The 18,308-nt window shown below is 44.4% G+C and overlaps 1 protein-coding gene across 2 annotated transcripts in view; it reads left to right on the top strand.

Moving 5' to 3' along the window:
- LOC128347964 (procathepsin L-like) overlaps positions 1 to 18,308 on the top strand; it is a 51,208-nt gene that overhangs the window by 20,087 nt on the left and 12,813 nt on the right. For both annotated transcript variants that reach the window (XM_053303352.1, XM_053303353.1), the window contains 2 exons: positions 8,661 to 8,823; positions 16,738 to 16,852. In XM_053303352.1, the coding sequence (XP_053159327.1) occupies positions 8,661 to 8,823; positions 16,738 to 16,852 (278 nt within the window). The remainder of the gene's footprint in view (positions 1 to 8,660; positions 8,824 to 16,737; positions 16,853 to 18,308) is intronic.

Genomic DNA, 18,308 nt, shown 5'->3' with positions numbered 1-18,308 from the left:
TTAAAAAAATTCACGGACCAAATTCGTGGACCTGTTGGGCGGTTCGGTTTTGGTCCAGACAGAACTGGTGTGTGTGTGTGTGTGTTGGTTTGATCCCAAACCTTTGAACCGCTGGACCGAACCGCTGGACTGCGGACCGCCGGACAGGTTTTGCACAACCCTAGTCAAGACACATTTGTTCATCCAGGCTTTTAATTAGATACTGTTTTAATTGTGTTTTAATTGTATTTTAATAGTTTTAACTTTTTAATTTTAATTGTTGAAATGTTTTAATCTTTTACTGGCTGTTTTTATTGTTTTGTAAACCACCCAGAGAACTTGCGTTTTGGGTGATATAGAAATGTTTTAAATAAAAATAAATAAATAAATACAAAATAAATAAATAATGAAGATGACGTTCTCGTAAATATCCAGGGCCCAAGACGTTTAGGGTTTTATAGGTTATAACCAGCACTTTGTATTTTGCCTGGAAACCTATTGGCAGCCAGTGCCAATTTATGGAAGTTAGGCCATTTCCTGATAGTTGACATAGAGAAACAGATTTGGGTGCCATCAGCATGTTGATCATACCCTGCACCAAATCCCCTGATGACCTCACCCAGCTGTTTCATATAGATCTTAAAAAGCATTGGAGATAGAGTGCAGCCCTGTGGGACCCCATACAGTAGCTCTTGTTTTGAAGAGCAACAATCTCCAAGTGACACCATCTGGAAACTACCCAAGAGATAGGAGCAGAAGCACTGCAAAGCTGGGGCCTCCCACTCCCAACCCCTTCAGGTGCACCAGAAGGATACCAGGGTTGATGGCATCGAAAGCTGCCGAGAGATCCAAAAGGATCAACAATCACCCAGTTGATTCCTAAGCAGAAGAGGGAAACCAAGATGATCAGGGGCCTAGAGCACCTTCCTTATGAGGCAAGTCTACAACACTTGGGGCTTTTAAGTTTAGAAAAAAAGATGGCTGTGGGGAGACATGCTGTGGGGAGATAGAGGGAGACCTCTATCATGAGGTCTATAAAATCATGCATGGTGTGGAGAAAGTGGATTGAGAGAATTTTTTCTCCTTCTCACATAACACTAGAATCAGGGGTCATCCCATGAAACTGACTGCTGGGAAATTTAGGACCAACAAACAAAGTATTTTTTTCACACAACACATAATCCACTTGTGGAATTCTCTGCCACAAGATGTGGTGACAGCCAACAACCTGGATGGCTTTAAGAGGGGTTTGTAGAACTTCATGGAGGAGAGGTCTATCAATGGCTACTAGTCGGAGGGCTATAGGCCACCTCCAGCCTCAAAGGCAGGATGCCTCTGAGTACCAGTTGCATGGGAGTAACAGCAGGAGAGAGGCCATGCCCTCAACTTCTGCCTGTAGGCTTCCAGCGACATCTGGTGGGCCACTGTGTGAAACAGGATGCTGGACTAGATGGGCCTTGTACCTGATCCAGCAGTGCTGTTTTTATGTTCTTACAGCCCAGCAAGGCCGTTTCAACCCCATAGCCTGCCTGAAAGTCAGTTTGAATATGTCCATATAATCTGCTTCTTCCAAGATTGCCTGGAGCTGAGATGCCACTGCCCTCTCAATCACCTTGCCCAATCATGGGAGGTTGGACACAGGTCTATAATTGCCAAATTCTGAGGGATTCAATGCAGGTTTCTTCAACAGCAGTCTAAGAATTGCCTCCTTAAGACAAGGAGGCATCCTGCACGCCCTCAGAAAAGCATTAACGATCTTAACTATACCCTTTCCAATGACCTCCCGGTTAGTTTATATAAGCCATGTCAGGCATGGATTAAAAGTAGGGTTGTGCGTTTTGTTTCCCCCCCGTTTTGTTTTTGACCCGAATCCGAAACACCCCCGTTTTGTTCTTTGTTCGAAATCAGCCAATCCAAAACACCCCAATTTTGTTCTTTGTTCAAAATTGCAAAATCCGAATCTGAAACGTTTTGGATTTTGAAAAATCCAAGCCCCGGGGAAAAACTTGTGGGTGGGGGTGGTAGTGCCCAATGGGTGGAAACTCCCACCCAAATTTCAGAGGAATTGGGCAAAGGGCTGGTTTTTGGTGAATTTTTGAAGTATAGGATTTTTCCCATAGGGAAGGATGGAGGTTTCAGCAAAAGTATAGCTTCATGTTGGGGGGAAAGGGGTGGCCCAGAGTAGAGTAGGGTGGGTGGTAGTGCCCAGTGGGGGCAAGGAAGCTGCCAGAATTATTTCAAAGGAATTGGGCAGAGGGCTGATTTTTAAAGATGTAATGGAGTTTGCGCGTCTGTAAAGTTCTTCCCCATAAGGAATGATGGACCTCCATAATTCCTTCCCCGTAACTGCACTTGGGGGGCACCAGGGTGGCCCAGAGCGAGTGATGGTGTAGAGCACATAGGGTGCCAATGAGCCCCATGGGTTGCTAACCCATGGGGTACTGGGTTCTGTTGTTTCTGAGATGTTTGAGTGTAGATTCATATTCTCTGGTAGCATATGAGAGTGGATTCATGGTTTGTCATTGAAAATCTCATATGCTACCAGAGAATCTATACTCAGAACACCTCAGAAACAACAGAACTCAGTACCCCATGGGTCAGCAACCCATGAGGGTGGTTGGCACCCTGTGTGCACTACACCACCACTCGCTCCCGGCTACCCCAGTGCCCCCAAGGTGGAGTTATGCATCTTCTGAAACCTCCTTTATTCCCTGGGGGTGGGTAACTTAAAGAAGCGTTAACTTCAACAATTCCTAAGAAATCAGCCCTTTGCCCTATTCCTTTGGAATAGGGCAAGTGGCAGGCACCCCTTGGGGCACTGCCACCCAACCCACTGTTTTGCCCCTCAGGCCCCCTTTCTGCCCCGAATCTGCCCCAAAGACATGTCAACTTCAGAAATTCTTTAAAAATCAGCCCTTTTCCCAATTCCTTTGGAATCTGGGTGGCAGCAGGCACCCATTGGGGCACTATGAACTGACCCACTCTTCTGCCCCCAAAGCCCCCTTTCTGCCCCGAATCCACCCCAAATAACATCAACACCACACATTAACAACAGCAGAGCTTTGGAAAAAAGAATCAGGCAGATTTCCAAAGGTCATGCACATCCACATTCCCCCCGCCCAAAATTCAATTGATCTACACACAACAGTGTGAAACAACAACAATGTTTCACACTGCCCCACTTGCCAATGAGGGTAAATGCACACTGCCCCACTAGCCAATGAGGGTAAAATTAAATTTGCTTTAAAGGAATAAGGAGGCAATTGCCAGCAGATCAGCCCATCCTTTCGCTGGCCAATCTGCAGGCTGGAAGGGCTGGAAATTCAAGCAGATGTCAAAACTCAAAATGGAGACTGAAGGAGAAAGACCTTTTGTTTTGGCTACAAAACAGCCGAAATGGCCTGTTTTGTTCACAAAACGTTTTGTATCCGAAACGAAACACACATCCCTACTCTGTACATGTGTGGAGGTCACTAAAATGGTCTACACTGCTGGAGATGGGGGCATTGGGAGTTGAGGTAGTTAGTGAAGGTCTCCTTACCTGTCCCTGCTTGCCTCTACTCTATGACCCCTGCTTTGACTCCTCAGATACTTCCTGTAGTAAGTCAGTCCTCTTCCTTTCCTCCTAGAGAGAAGATGGAAACATCTCTCTCTCCCCTACCTTTTCATTGAGGCGCTTCACCCAATCGGTGTGAAGCGCCAGAGGAGGTTCTGTGGGGAGAGTGTGGCTTAGCCCGCTCTCCCCACAGACGATCAAACGGCAGTCCTGGGCAGCCGGATCGGCTGCCCACACGACTGCGGCTCTGTCACGGAGCCCACTTCCAAAACAGGGACATTTTGTTATGGCTACAAAATTTTCTGTTTTGAGCATTGGGTGTTTTGTTTTGGCTACAAAACAGCCGAAACGGCCTATTTTGTGCACAAAACGTTTTGTATCCGAAATGAAAAGCACATCCCTAATTAAAAGGACAGGTGGTAAGGTGAAGTGTCCCAAGCAGCTTCTCCACATCCCCGGGAGTCAAAACTGAAATTGATCCAATCTAACAATACAAGAGGAGCTGCTGGAAACCTCCACAGTAGTCTCTGCAGTAACTGTAGAATCTTGTTGAGCTCAAATGAGATATTGTATCTGCAAAAAAATCTTTAAAAACAGCACAACAGGTAACTGATGGATCCAAATTCTCGTTCAAGGGAGGAGGAGGAGCATATACTAGCCCTCTCACAACCCTAGACAACTCTGCTGGACGTGAGTTTGCTTGAGCAGTGCGACCAGAAAAGAACTGCCTCTTTGCTGCATGCATTGCCAGAGCATAGATCTTCAAATGCACTCTGTGCTGTAATATGTCAGATTCGAGTAGAGTCTTTCTCCACTTGTGCTTTAGCCTTCTACCTTGCTGCTTCAGCCCCCGTAGTTCTTCCATATACCAAGTGGTTAATTTAGAAATAGGTCGGAGAGGGCACTTAGGGGCAATCATATCTACTGCCCTAGTAAGTTCATTATTCCAAGTCTGAATGAGGACATTGACAGAATCCATGGCAGAACCAACCATAAAAGATATTCTGTGCAATTCCCTGGGGATTATGCGACGATGGCCATTCTCACCACACGGTGCTGTGCTTTACCCAGCACTGGGGTGGGGGGCTTCTTTAAGGGAAACAGAGCCCTATTGAGCACCATCTTGGAAGGTATGCAAAAGAGTGCTGGGAAGTGTAGCGTTCTCTTAAAGGGCCCTCCCAGCACCGATAAAAGTGCGGAATGGTGCAGAAGTCAGCACAGTGGGAAATAGTTCTCACATCACAGATTTTTGGCCAAAGTGGCCTCCGCTTGGAAAATAGACATTATTCCAAGTCTGAACAAGGGCATTGACAGAATCCCTGGCAGAACCAACCTTAAAGGCTTCTGGGAATCCTGTTGGATCCAATAGACTTTTCGGTAGGGATGTGTGAACCGGTTCGAATTCAAACCAGTTTGAATTCGAACCGGTTCCGTTCGATGGTTCGAATTCGAATCGAACCAGCCGTCAGGTTAGAGCTGCAGGTTCAAATTCGAACCAAACTGGGGGGGGGTTCGATTTGAACCAGTTCAAATCTCCAAAAGTGGGTGGTGTGGTAGTTGGCACCCATGGGTACCTACCACCCAAACCCCAAAGCAATCGGACACTTGTACGATTTTTAATGAATTTTTGAAATTAATTTTTATTTTTTATCCTAGGGTATAATGGGATTCAAACCAGCGCATTGTTCTCTATTGTGGAGCACCCATGGGTGCCAACAAGCACCCAAACCCTGAAGCAATTGAACAACCCTATGATTTTGTATGAATATTTGAAATATTTTTAATTATTTTTTCTCATAGGGTATAATGGCCCCTCACCAGCCCATTATCCCCTATTGTGGAGCACCTAGGAGCACAAAAGTGGGGTCGGTGGTGGGCACCCAGGGGTGCCTACCACCCACAAAACCCCAAGGCAATTGGACACTCCTATGATTATTGGTGAATTTTTAAAGTATTTTTGAATTCCTCATTGGGAATAATGAGGATTGCAGCAAATGTATAGCTTCATGTCGAGGGGAAAGGGGTGTCCTAGAGTGGAGTGTGGTGGGTGGTAGTTACCAAAGGGGGCAAGGAAGCTATCAGAATTATTTGAAAGGAATTGGTCAAAGGGCTGATTTTTAAGTGATTTTTGAAGTTTACGTGTCTTTAAGGTTTTTCTCCATAAAGAAGCATGGAGGTGTCAGCACTGCCCCATAAATGCACTTGGGGGCTGCTGGGGTGGCCCAGAGCGAGTGGTGGTGTAGTGCATAGAGGGTGACAACCACCCCCATGGGTTGCTAACCCATGGGGTACTGGTTTTTGTTGTTTCTGAGGTGTTCTGAGTGTAGATTCTTTGGTAGCAAATGAGAATGGATTCATGGTTTGTCACTGAAAATCTCATAGGGTGGTAGGTACTCATGGGTGCCAGCTACCACACCACCCACTTCTGGAGGTTCGAACCGGTTCGAATTCAAACCGAACCGGGGGGGGGGGTTGCGAGCAAAACCAAAACCGAACCTCACTCTTCTGGTTTGAACCCAGTTCATATTCGAACTGAACTGGGCAAACCAGTTTTGTGCACATCCCTACTTTTCGGGTGGACCATCCTAATAGGTCCCCTAGGGAGGAGGTTTGTGGCTGTGAGTCCAACCTTTAGGGATGTGCATGAAGCCAGTTTGGCCAGTTCAGTTCAAATCCGTTCCGGATTCATACCGACCTGGCCTGATCTGTTTCTAGCTGAACCAGTTCTGGTTAGGTTTGAGCACTGAACTGGACCAAACGGTTTTGTGGGTCAGTTCAGGTATACTTGTAAAAGGGAATCCTTGATGTTAAATAAACAAACAAACTTAAACTTGAAACCCCTCTACTAACTGTGCACGAAGAATGTACCAGTCCTTGAAACTGTGCATGAAGAATTTACCAGTCCCTGACTCCGAAAAGTTTGAGAAACACTGTCTTAAAGGGCCCTCTCAGCACTGATAACAGTGCAGAATGGTGCAGAAATCAGCACAGTGGGAAAAAGTTCTCACATCAAAGGTTTTTGGCCAAAGTGGTTGCTGCATGAAAAATAGTGAAGAGGACTGGCTTAAGGTTTTAAAGGTGACATTTAAGCACTTGAAGCACATCAGCACTTTGTATTCTGCCCAGAAAAATATTGGCAGCCAATGCAACTCTCTTAAAACAGGCATAATGTGGTCTCTCCAGGATACCGCTGACCAATCTGGCTCCTGTATTTTGAACTAATTTTCAAATTTATTTAAATTAATAATTAATTGTAATTTTTGGACTATATACAAAGGCAGCCCTACATAGTGAAGGAGAATCGAGTCATGCTCACTCTACAAATGCCTTGATAAAAATCATTGATCAGTTTGGCAGAGGCTGTTTCAACCCATAGCCTGTCTAAAAACCAGTTTGAAATGATCTAGATAATCCAAAACTAAAACTACCAGGAACGGATCACCTTGCCCAACCAAAAGAGATTAGAGACTGGAGCATAATTATCCATCACTGAGAAATCTAGGGTCAGCTTCTTAAGTAAAGGTCTCACAATTTCCTCCTTCAAACATAGAAGCATCCTGCCCTCCCTCAGTGAGGCATTTATGATGCCAAATATATCATTTCTAAAGCTCCCCTTTGAGAATATATAAGCCATGTTGGGCAAGGATCCAGAGAACAAGTAGTAATAAGTAGGCCACACAGTTCCAAGGCACTTGGCTACATACTCAGGAGTCACAATTGAATCTGATCCATTCTAACCATACAAGAGGAATGACTGGACACCACTGAAATTTATTTATATAAAATATTTATACCCCACCCCTCCAGTTCACGATTGCTTGGGGTGCCTAACAAAGCAATTGACCCTGCAGTTAAAGTGAAGTCCAAGTCGATCCAGATGAGAGATATTTTTTCTGCAAAAATCTCATTAAAAGCATCACAGCAGAGTGCTGAAACCCTCAAATTCAAGTTGAGAGAGGAGAGAGTCAGCCCTCTCACACAGCCCTGCAGAACTCTGCTGGACATTAGTTTGCATATACAATGCGTACTGAAAAAAAAATCTTCTTTGCTGCCCAAATGGGCTCCATGTTGTGTCTCATCCTCTTCAAGCGGAGTCCTCCTCCACATGTGCTCCAGTCATCTCCCCTGCTGATTCAGATCCAATAGATCTTCTGTGTACCATGGGGCTAGCTTCAAGGTGGGCCATAGGAACCTAGGAAGCTGCCTTCTACCGAGTCAGACAGTTGATCCATCTAGCTCAGTATTGTCTACACAGACTGGCTGCGGCTTCTCCAAGGTTGCAGCAGGAGTCTCTCTCAGCCCTATCTGGAGATGCCAGGGAGGGAACTTGGAGCCTTCTAAATGCACGCATGCAGATGCTCTTCCCAGAGCGGCCTGATCCCCTGAGGGGAATATCTCATAGTGCTCACATATAGTCTCCCATTCAAATGCTAACCAGGGCAGACCTTGCTTAGCAAAGGGGACAATTCATGCATGCTACCACAAGACCAGCTCTCCACCCCTTAACCTACCTGTGAGGCTGAGAGATCAGTGATTGGACCAGCCTCACCCAGTGAGTTTCATGGCTGAACTGGGATTTGAACTGGGTCTTCCCGGTCCTAGTCCCATGCTCCTAGTCCCACCCACCATGCTGGCTGGTGGGACCTTTTGCCTCAGACTGACCTCCTCTCCTGGTCACTTTGAGAGGACATGCTCTTTTCGGTTGTGCCTCAGCTTAGCCACCGCCTTCTCCTCGGTAGTGTCTGCTCTGTCTTAAAATAGCTGGCGGCAGGCCTCACTGAGGTCAGCAACCCCTTCTGGGCACTTCATGGCTTCCTGTAAGAGCGCCAGCCCAGCCCAGCCCACCATGTTCCTTTCCCACCCCAACGGGGCCTCCTGCTCCTGAGGCTGAGCTGCCAGGCTGCTTCACCTTGCAGCCCCCTGCCTGCCTGGAACCAGTTTCTTCTCTCATTCCCTCAGGAGGTGACCTCCCTTGCCCCTGCTGCTCCCTGCCAGGCTATTCCTGGGGTTCAGGGGGGGCAACTCTTGAGAATGACCCCTCTCACCTGAGTGGTCCATTTGGGACAGGAAACATTTCCTCCACTTTGCAGATCCAGAACAAACCTTTCTCGTGATTTCTCTACAGCAGGGACCATGTCGTTACAACCGTAGGAAGCCAGAAGCCACATGCAGTGGCTTCAAAGACTACTACTTAAATGGGAATGAGAGACACCTGGAAAACCTTGTGGGCACAGTTGGCCCCATTTCCGTTTCGGTGAATGCAGCGTGCTTGAGGCACTACGAGTCAGGTAAGATGCCCTTTGGCAAGGGAAGCCTTGTTCTTGCCACCATGAAGGTGATCCCTGGGCAATATTAAAAGCAAGGGCAACCATGAGGGGAAGTGGAGGGCAAATGCTGTGATGAAGTGATGAAGACAGAAGTTGAACCTAGAAGCACAGCACTTTAGAGTGGGAAGGGAGCTTGGAGGTTTTCCACTCAGCCTCCTGCTCAGCGCAGGAACCGGCTACAGCCTCTGTTTGGAAACAGAGAGAGCCCACCACTGTGCCAGGCAGGCTGACTTTTTTTTTAATGTAATAAAAAAGGGGGTGACATTAAATAATGAATTTGTTTTGTTTTTGTGATTGCTTTTTATTTTTGAGTGCTCCCTTCTTGAGCTCTATGACAGGGATTTAGGACCTCTGAATCAGTTAAGCATGTATGCAAATGTGCAAAACGAGTAGGTGAGGCCCGTCGTTGACTGGACAAAGCCATCTTGTGTAGATTACACTGCTAGGAAGGTTCAAGGAATGAAATCCAGAAGGCCCACTGATATTGCAGGGGTAACATTCGTGGAAACTGCAATGTTGGAGTGCTTAACATCCAAAAAACGGGGTTAGGTCTATTAGCTAAAGTCTTACGGTAAGAGTGGATGGAGCAGCCTGTGTCGGGTTGGTGGCTGTTTAAACTTTAGACCTCCCATGCATCATCTGAGAGGTGTGAAGTTTAAATAGGCACTCTGCCCGCTTCTCAGCAGATGCAGGGGGAGGTTTAAAGAAGAGGCACAAAGGCGAGAGTGGATGGGGCAGCCTGTGCCTCTTACACCGCTGCTTTAAATCTCCCCGTGCATAAGCTGAGAATTGGGGAAACTGTATGCCAATTGGGGGTGGTGGGGGTGGTAGATAATCGAAAGTACCCTGCACAATACGTAAATTGTTATACAGGGAGGAGGCCCATGAATGGGTGAAACCACTATTTGAGGGTCAGCTGCATATGTCATTGAATTGATTATTAATGTCCTTGCAAAAAGGAAGTAAAGGAACAGTTCGAAATTTGTAGGATTTCAACTTCAATCATTATTCATTTTATTGAATAATTACTATATATGGTAAATCTGAATCATAGTAAATTTGAATCTGAGGAAAATCTTCTACTTCTATTGAACACGATGTTGGTTTGGAATTGTTGAGCTGATAATTGTGTGTTAAAAATCTGTTGAAAACAAAACCAGTTCAAATATGGTGGTTATATTCAGAATTTTTTCAAATTGTTTTTTAGAAATCATATAAACCTTTTAGGTGAGCATATTCCAGGATAAAAAGTAGTGCATTCATCCAATTTAAGTGGCAGGATCATCCATGCAAAATTTTGTATTTGTATGTCTTTAGGAAGTATGATTTGATTTTGCATGAACAAACACATTCTTCAAAATATATAACAGATGATATGGAATTATTTATTATTTATTTATTTGATTCTATACCACCCTTCCAAAAAATGGCTTAGGGCGGTTTACTCAACGAAATAATAAATAAATAAGATGGCTCCCTGTCCCCAAAGGGCTCACAATCTAAAAGGAAACATGATAGACACCTCACTCCCTACTAATTATGTGACTGATTGCAGTTATGGGACTGCTACAGAAATCAGTAAGAATTCCGAGTTAGGAAAATCCCCCATTGTTCCATTCTATTTTGCGTGGGTCAGATCTTACATGAAAAACGGTGTTCTGAGACTCGCATTTTAAGATGGAAGTTGATAGATTGCAAGAGGTTTAGCAGAGGGTGGTTGTAATGCCCCCCCCCCCCCGATTAATTTGCAGAGCACTAAAGAAGCTACCCACTCCAGTTACAGAGTAGAATGCAGAGTTTAGTTGTTGCAGATATTTAGAGAAGACATATGGAGATTCTTGTAAAACTAGATACTAAGTATTTATTGGTGAAGTACAGCTTTGGATAGGAAAGACCTAATCCTTAATCTAAAGAACTATGTAATGAAAAGGTAGGGAGAGAGGAAAAAATGTTTTCACCTGCTCTTGAAGAGGAAAGGAAGGGAATCTGACTCTCACAGGAAATACCTGAAGAATCATATCAGGGGTCATAGAGTAGACCCCTCTACTCTATGGATTTCTCTATGGATCCGAAAGCTGGACTTTGAAGAAGCAAAATAGAAAAAGTATTGATGCTTTTGAACTTTGGTGCTGGAGAAGACTTTTGAGGATACCATGGACAGTCAGGAAAACAAACAAATGGAGCATAGAACAGATCAATCCAGAATTTTCATTCGAGGCACAAATGACCAGGCTCAAACTATCATACATACACAGCAATGAATGGACCACTGAGAGCTTAAAGGCCAAGTTGAAGACAGATCATCCTGGAGAGAATCTATCTGTGTGGTTGCTAAGAGTCGAAAACTGACTTGACGACACTCACTCACTCACTCACTCAATCAGAGTAGAGACAAGTAGAACAGCAGGGAGACCCTTACTCACTATCTCTACTCTCAATGTCCCTAATGGTTATTAGGATTAAGGTTGTGCATTTTTTTCCCTGTATTGTTTTTGGCCCGAATCCAAAACACTCCCATTTTGTTCTTTGTTCCAAATCAGCCAATCCAAAACACCACAATTTTGTTCTTTCTTTGAAATTGCAAAATCCAAATCTGAAACATTTTGGATTTTAGAAAATGGCCCCGGGGCAAAACTGGGGGTGGTAGCACCCAATGGGTGGAAGCTACCACCCACATTTCAGAGGAATTGGGCAAAGGGCTGATTTTTGGTAATGGAGATTTCAGCAACAAACCTCCAGCGGCATCTGGTGGGCCACAGTGAGGAAATGGATGCTGGACTAGATGGGCCTTGGGCCTGATCCATCAGGGTTGTTCTTATGTTCTTATGTAAAAGTATAGCTTCACATGGGGGGTGTGGCCCATAGCAGAGTAGGGTGGGTGGTAGTGTCCAGTGGGGGCTAGGAAGCTGCCAGAATTATTTCAAAGGAATTGAGTAGAGGGCTGATTTTTAAAGATTTAATGGAGTTTATGCATCTTTAAGGCTCTTCCCCATAGGGAATAATGGAGGTTTGAGCAGCCCCATAACTGCACTTGTAGGGCACTGGGGTGGCCCAGAGTGAGTGGTGGTGTAGAGCACATAGGGTGCCAACTACCCCCATGGGTTGCTAACCCATGGGGTACAGGGTTCTGTTGTTTCTGAGATGTTTTCAGTGTAGATTCTCTGGTAGCATATTATTATTTCTTGTTTACACAGTCAGACAGTAGTTATTGACTGGTTTGTTTTATCCAGACATCGAGTCCTTCCCAAAGACCTGGGATGGCTGAATTTTATTGTCAATGTTGTTGCTGTTATAGATATCGTCGCAGAATATAGGCTGTTCCCAGTAAAGCTGCTTTTTGTAATTGGCTGATGGTGATTTCTGTGGCCCCGATGGTGTTGAGGTGCTCTTCAAGGTCTTTTGGAACTGCACCCAGGGCGCCAATTACCACTGGGATGATTTTGGTCTTTTTCTGCCACAGCCTTCCAATTTCAATTTGTAGATCTTTGTATTTTGTGATATTTTCTATTTATTTTTCTTCTATTCTGCTATCCCCTGGTATTGCTATGTCGATTATTTTGACTTGTTTCTCTTTCGTCTCGACTACAGTTATATCTGGTGTATTGTATGGCAGATGTTTGTCTGTTTGTAGTCGGAAGTTCCATAATATTTTTACATCTTCATTTTCTTCAACTTTTTCAATTTCACCCTTTCCCCTAACTGTAAATCTGGGGGCTACATATTTTATTTTATTACAAGTTAATTTTAGCCCGTTGAATAATGGGCGCTAGGAAGGGAAGGGGCCCATATTCACCCTCCCGCCCGGCTCCGTCGCTGCCAGGCCTCGGCGGCGCCCATAATATTTTTACATCTTCATTTTCTCCAACTTTTTCAATTTTATGGTCCCACCAATTTTTGGCTACAGGTAGCTTATATTTTTTGCAGATGATCCAGTGTATCATCCCTGCTACCTTGTCATGCCTTTGTTTGTAGTCAGTCTGTGTGATCTTTTTACAACAGCTGATTAGGTGGTCCACTGTTTCATCTGCTTCTTTACAAAGGTAGCACGTGCTGTTTGTTGTGGATTTTTTGACTTTGGCTCTTATTGCATTTGTTCTTAGTGCCTGTTCTTGCTCAGCCAGTATTAAACCCTCTGTATCTTTCTTCAAGTTGCCATTCTTAAGCCATTGCTAGGTCTTAGTGATGTCTGATTTTTGACTTATATTGTGCAAATATTGACCATGCAGGGGCTTATTTTTCCATTTTTCTGCTTGGTTCTTGACTTGTTCTTTCTTGTAGGCCTGCTTTCTTTCATTGGTGTTGAATAGTTTCTCGTTCTTGACCATTTGAAGTGCATCTTCTTCACTATATATTCTTCAAGGCCTCTTTTCTCCTCCTCTACTGTTCTATGGACTTGCAGCATTGCTTTTCCACCGGAGCTGTGAGGGAGGTATAGCCTATCTACATCACTGCGGGGGTGCAGAGCATGGTTGATAGTCATGATTTTCCTGGTCTTACGATCTAGCGTCTCTAGCTCTGCCTGGGTCCAGTCTATTATTCCTGCACTGTATCTGATAACAGGTATAGCCCAGGTGTTTATGGCTTGTATGGTGTTCCTGCCATTGAGTTTGGACTTGAGGATTTTTCTAACTCTCCTGATGTATTTACTTCCAATTTTTCTTTTAACTTCAGTGTGTGCAATGTTATCAGCCTGGAGAATGCTCAAGTATTTGTAATGTTCTTTCTCTTCCAGGTTCTTGATCTTGCTGCCATTGGGCAGTTCTATTCCTTCTGTTTTTCTTATTTTTCCTCTGTTCATTATTAATGCAGCACACTTGTCTAGTCCAAACTCCATTGCTATATCGCTACTGAATATATGGACAGTGTTTAGCATTGATTCCATTTCTGATTGGGACTTTCCATACAACTTCAGATTGTCCATGTACAGCAGATGGTTTATTTTATTTGATGTTTTAGATGTTTGGTATCCGAGGCCTGTTTTGTTTAGTATTTGTGAAAGTGGGGTCATGGCGATTACAAACAATAGAGGGGATAGTGAGTCCCCTTGGGAAATGCCTCTTCTAATGCTAACCTGTCCAAGTGTCTCGCCATTGATTGTTAACTGTGTACTCCACATGCTCATTGCTTTTTAATAAATATCTGAATGTTTTTGCTGACACCAGTTGTTTCTAAACATTTTAGTATCCATGTGTGAGGCAATGAATCGAAGGCTTTCTTGTAGTCAATCCATGCAACACTTAGATTTGTTTTTCTTCTCTTACAATTTTCTAAAATATTTTGTCAATAAGCAGCTGGATTTCCAACACCTCCTCCACCTGTGCCTGAGCAACTTCTTCAGTTGGTGGTAATTCTTCTTCCATATCTTGAGCCTGTGTTGCTCTTTGCAGTTCTTCCAGCTCAACTCCTGTGAATACTTTATTTCTTATTATGAATCTTCTCTGGTCTGCTAGCCTTTGTTCTGTTATTTCTGTATCTGGATGCTTCTCTTTCCAAATTTGGTACATTCTTTTTATTTAACCTCTTCTAGTTGGACTAGACTTGTAATAGCAGATCATTATTTCCTTCTTGGCATTTTTTGTATTTTTTTCCCAGTTAAGCGACATTCTTCCAGCAACCTTGCAGTCTCCAGCCCTGGTCGCTCAACTAAAGATCCTGAGTCCTGTTGCCCACTTGCCAGCAGATGACCAGGGACTATAGCATCTGGCGTGGTCCTTGTTGACCCGGGCGACGACCGATCCGGTATAGATTTATTAAAGTTACGTCTCACCATATTGTTGATGGGAGAGGCACTCTTTGTCTGGCTCCTCTGGTGAAACCTGTCCAGTATGGTTGGACCTCTGGCATAGCTCTCACCTTCCTCAGAGCACACAAGCCCCACAACCACGCCAAGGTAGTGCCTCACTGGGGGCATATTATTATTATTATTATTATTATTATTATTATTATTATTAATAATAATAATAATCATATGAGAGTGGATTCATGGTTTGTCGTTGAAAATCTCATATGCTACCAGAGAATCTACAGGCCAGCAACAAGGCAGGCATCGGCAATGGCATGGCATCTCTCAAGGGGGTGAACAAAATTCTTCTGGAACAAAAAAGCAATGCAGCAGATAAATCCATTCCCAGGCTGGCATGCAGTAGCCATAGCAGGCTGGCAGTCTGGGCTCAGGCTGGCAACAAGGTAGGCAGGCATAGGCAATGGCATGGCATCATCATGGCAACTTGAAGCATGTTATCCAATGCAAACTAGTTCTCTCTCTCTCTCTCTTCAATGAGGCAGAAAGGCAGAATGCCGAATGAGTAACTAACTTGTTGAATGAATTGAAAACCCCTCCTTGAACTCCCCCCGCCCCTTCTTCAACCCTTCCCCTGGCCAATGTGGGGTCAGTAACAGGTGGCAAGAGGTAAAAGAGCCAATGTGGAACAAGGAGGGAATCGTCAGCAGGTCAGCCCATGCTTTAGGTCACCGGAAGGCTGGAAGGGCAGGAAATTCAAAGAGATGTCAAACACAAAATGGAGACTGACTCAGAGATCACCACAAAATGGAGGTCCAAAACAATAAAACGTTTTGTAGCCGAAACAGGGACATTTTGTTTTGTGTACAAAACTTTCTGATTTGGAAAATGGGTGTTGTTTTTTTTTGTCTACAAAACACCCGCAATGGCCTGTTTCAAGTACAAAACGTTTTGTATCCGAAATGTTTCACACATCCCTAATTAGGATAGTTGGTGCAAAAGGTTGATGCACTGGAACTCCAACAGAAGTTGCTGTGTATGTTCAGCCTGGAGAAGAAGACTAAGGGGGATAGGATAGCCCTCTTCAAATATCTGATGGGCTGTCTCATAAAAGAGGGATCCGACTTGTTCTCTCTTGCTGCAGAGGGCAGGACTAGAAGCAGTGGGTTGGAACTACAAGGGAGGAGGTTCAGGCTAAACATTAGAAAGAATTTCCGAGTCATAAGGGCTATTGTACAGTGGAACTATTTGCCTTGTGTAGTTGAGGACGTTGGAGGCTGCTTTATACGGAGTCAGAACCTTGGTCCATCTAGCTCAGTATTGTCTAGAGAAGGGAGTCTCAACGTTGGGTCCCCAGATGTTATTGGACTTCAACTCCCATAATCCCCAATCAAAGCCCTCTGGGGCTGGGGATTATGGGAGTTGAAGTCCAATAATATCTGGGGACCCAACATTGAAAATCCCTGGTCTAGAGTGACTGGCAGTAGCTTTTCCAAGGTTTGAGGCAGGAGTCTTCCCAAGCCCTTCCAGAAGATGCCAGGGACTGAAAAGTAGATGCTCTACCACTGAGCTATGGCCCCGCCCCAAAAGGTGGTATATACGGGTCTCCCATCCAGGCACTGACCACCCGAGACCTGCTTAGCTCCAGCAAGGTGGCTCTATTGTGTGCCCTTAAATGATGTTCCGGTCTAAGGGTTGTAGGCGCTCCTTCTGTGGAGATTTTCAGAGGCTGGACAGCCTCTGTCACGGATGCTGTAGCAGATCCCTGAGCCAGAAGCTGGACTAGAAGCTCTCCAAGGTCCCTTCCTACTCACATATTATGATGCTATGAGATCAAGGATGCAGCTCTTGAGTGAATGACGATGGTAAGGTAAACCAAGACAAGTTGCAGCCCTCAAGTGGTGGAAGTGCAAACTGCATGTCCAGGCCACTTGCTGATTTTGTGCAGGGAGTCTGATGTATCTTGCTGAGAAATTTTGGTTTTCCTTGGTACTGGAAGGGAAGGGGTGCAGCATAGGACATGAGCTACTTCTTCTGGAGAGCATTTTGGACTAACTATTATGTGCACCTGCTTGAATGGTGGTTAACGTTGTCTTTTTTGTGTCCCTGATGCTTCATGCACCGAACCTCTCCAGGAATTCTGTACTCAAAGAAATGCAGCAAAAAGCTGAACCATGCTGTACTGGCAGTTGGCTATGACACCGTCAAGAGACATGGGAAAACAGCTGAGTACTGGATCCTGAAGAACAGGTGAGAGAGGGGGGAATGGGTGTGTGGGGGTGGGAATCAGTTCCACACAAGGGAAGGCTATACAATTTGTCTATTTCTGTACTACTTTTCCACAATAGCACCCAAAGCAGTGTACAGTTAATAAAAGCTAAGAATACAACCATTAATAAGGGTAGTCAAAACAGACTGAAACATCAAACTAAAAGAGGAGGACAGCAAGCAACCCATTTCAAACTGGCTTTATGGAGGGCTATGGGGTTGAGACAGCTTTTGTCAGCTTGATAGATGACCTTTGCCAGGGAGCTGACAGAGGGAGTGTGACTCTGTTGGTCCTTTTGGATCTCTCAGTGGCTTTCAGTACCATTGACTATGGTATCCTGAAGGATTTGGGGATTGGAGTCACTGTTTTACATTGGTTCCACTCCTATTTCTCGGGTAGATTTCAGATGGTGTTGATTGGGGACAGTTGCTCTTCAAAACAGGAGTTGCTATATCCAATAACGGTTGCCGTGAGCTCATTTGGTGATGACTCGGAACCAGGACTTCTCTGTGGCTGCCCCGGGGCTCTGAAATATGCTCTCTGATGACCTAAGAGCATCTCATTCTCTGTTTGTTTTTGGAAGACCCTCAAGACATACCTGTTTTCCCAGGCTTTTAACTGAAATGTAAATTTTAATATTTGTATTTATTGACTGAGATTGTTTTTATCAGTTTTATGAATTTTAATTGTTTTATATCTCTATGTTTTAACTTTTAAACTGCCTGGAGATTTCTATATCAGGTGGTATCAAAATATAATAAATAGATTCATTCATTCATTCATTCATTCATTCATTCATTTATCTTCTATACCACCCAAACTTTCATCTCTGGGCAGTTAACATGAAAACAATTAAAACACATATAAAAGTTAAAACAATGCAACAATTTAAAAACAGCCATAAAATTAAAAACAGAGAATTTTAAAAAGCTGGGAAAGCTTGGGTGAAAAGATGGGTTTTCAGGTGTTTTTTTAAAAATTGGCAGAGATGAGGAGGATCGTATTTTAGCAGGGAGCACATTCCACAATCTCGGGGCAGCAACCGAGAAGGCCCGTCTCTGTGTAGCCATCAAACGAGTTGGTGGTAGCTGGAGACTCACCTCCTCTAATAACCTCAACGTGCGGTGTGGCTCATAGTGAAGAAGATGCTCTTTTAAATACCCAGGGCCTAAGCCGTTTAGGGCTTTATAAGTTATAAGTAGCACTTTGTATTTTGCCAGGAAACCTATTGGCAGCCAGTGAAGCTCCATCAGCAGAGGAGTAATGTTGTCTCTCCGAGATGATCCAGAGACCAGCCTGGCTGCCACATTCTGAATCAACTGAAGTTTCTGGACTATGTACAAAGGCAGCCCCACGTACAGCGCATTACTAAAGTCAAGTCTGGAGGTCACAAATAAATGTACCACTGTTTTGAGGTCATTGATTTCAAGAAACGGG

Source organism: Hemicordylus capensis, chromosome 2 (assembly GCF_027244095.1).
Source record: "Hemicordylus capensis ecotype Gifberg chromosome 2, rHemCap1.1.pri, whole genome shotgun sequence".
Classification (NCBI taxonomy): domain Eukaryota; kingdom Metazoa; phylum Chordata; class Lepidosauria; order Squamata; family Cordylidae; genus Hemicordylus; species Hemicordylus capensis.
This window is presented reverse-complemented; position numbering and strand designations above follow the sequence as displayed.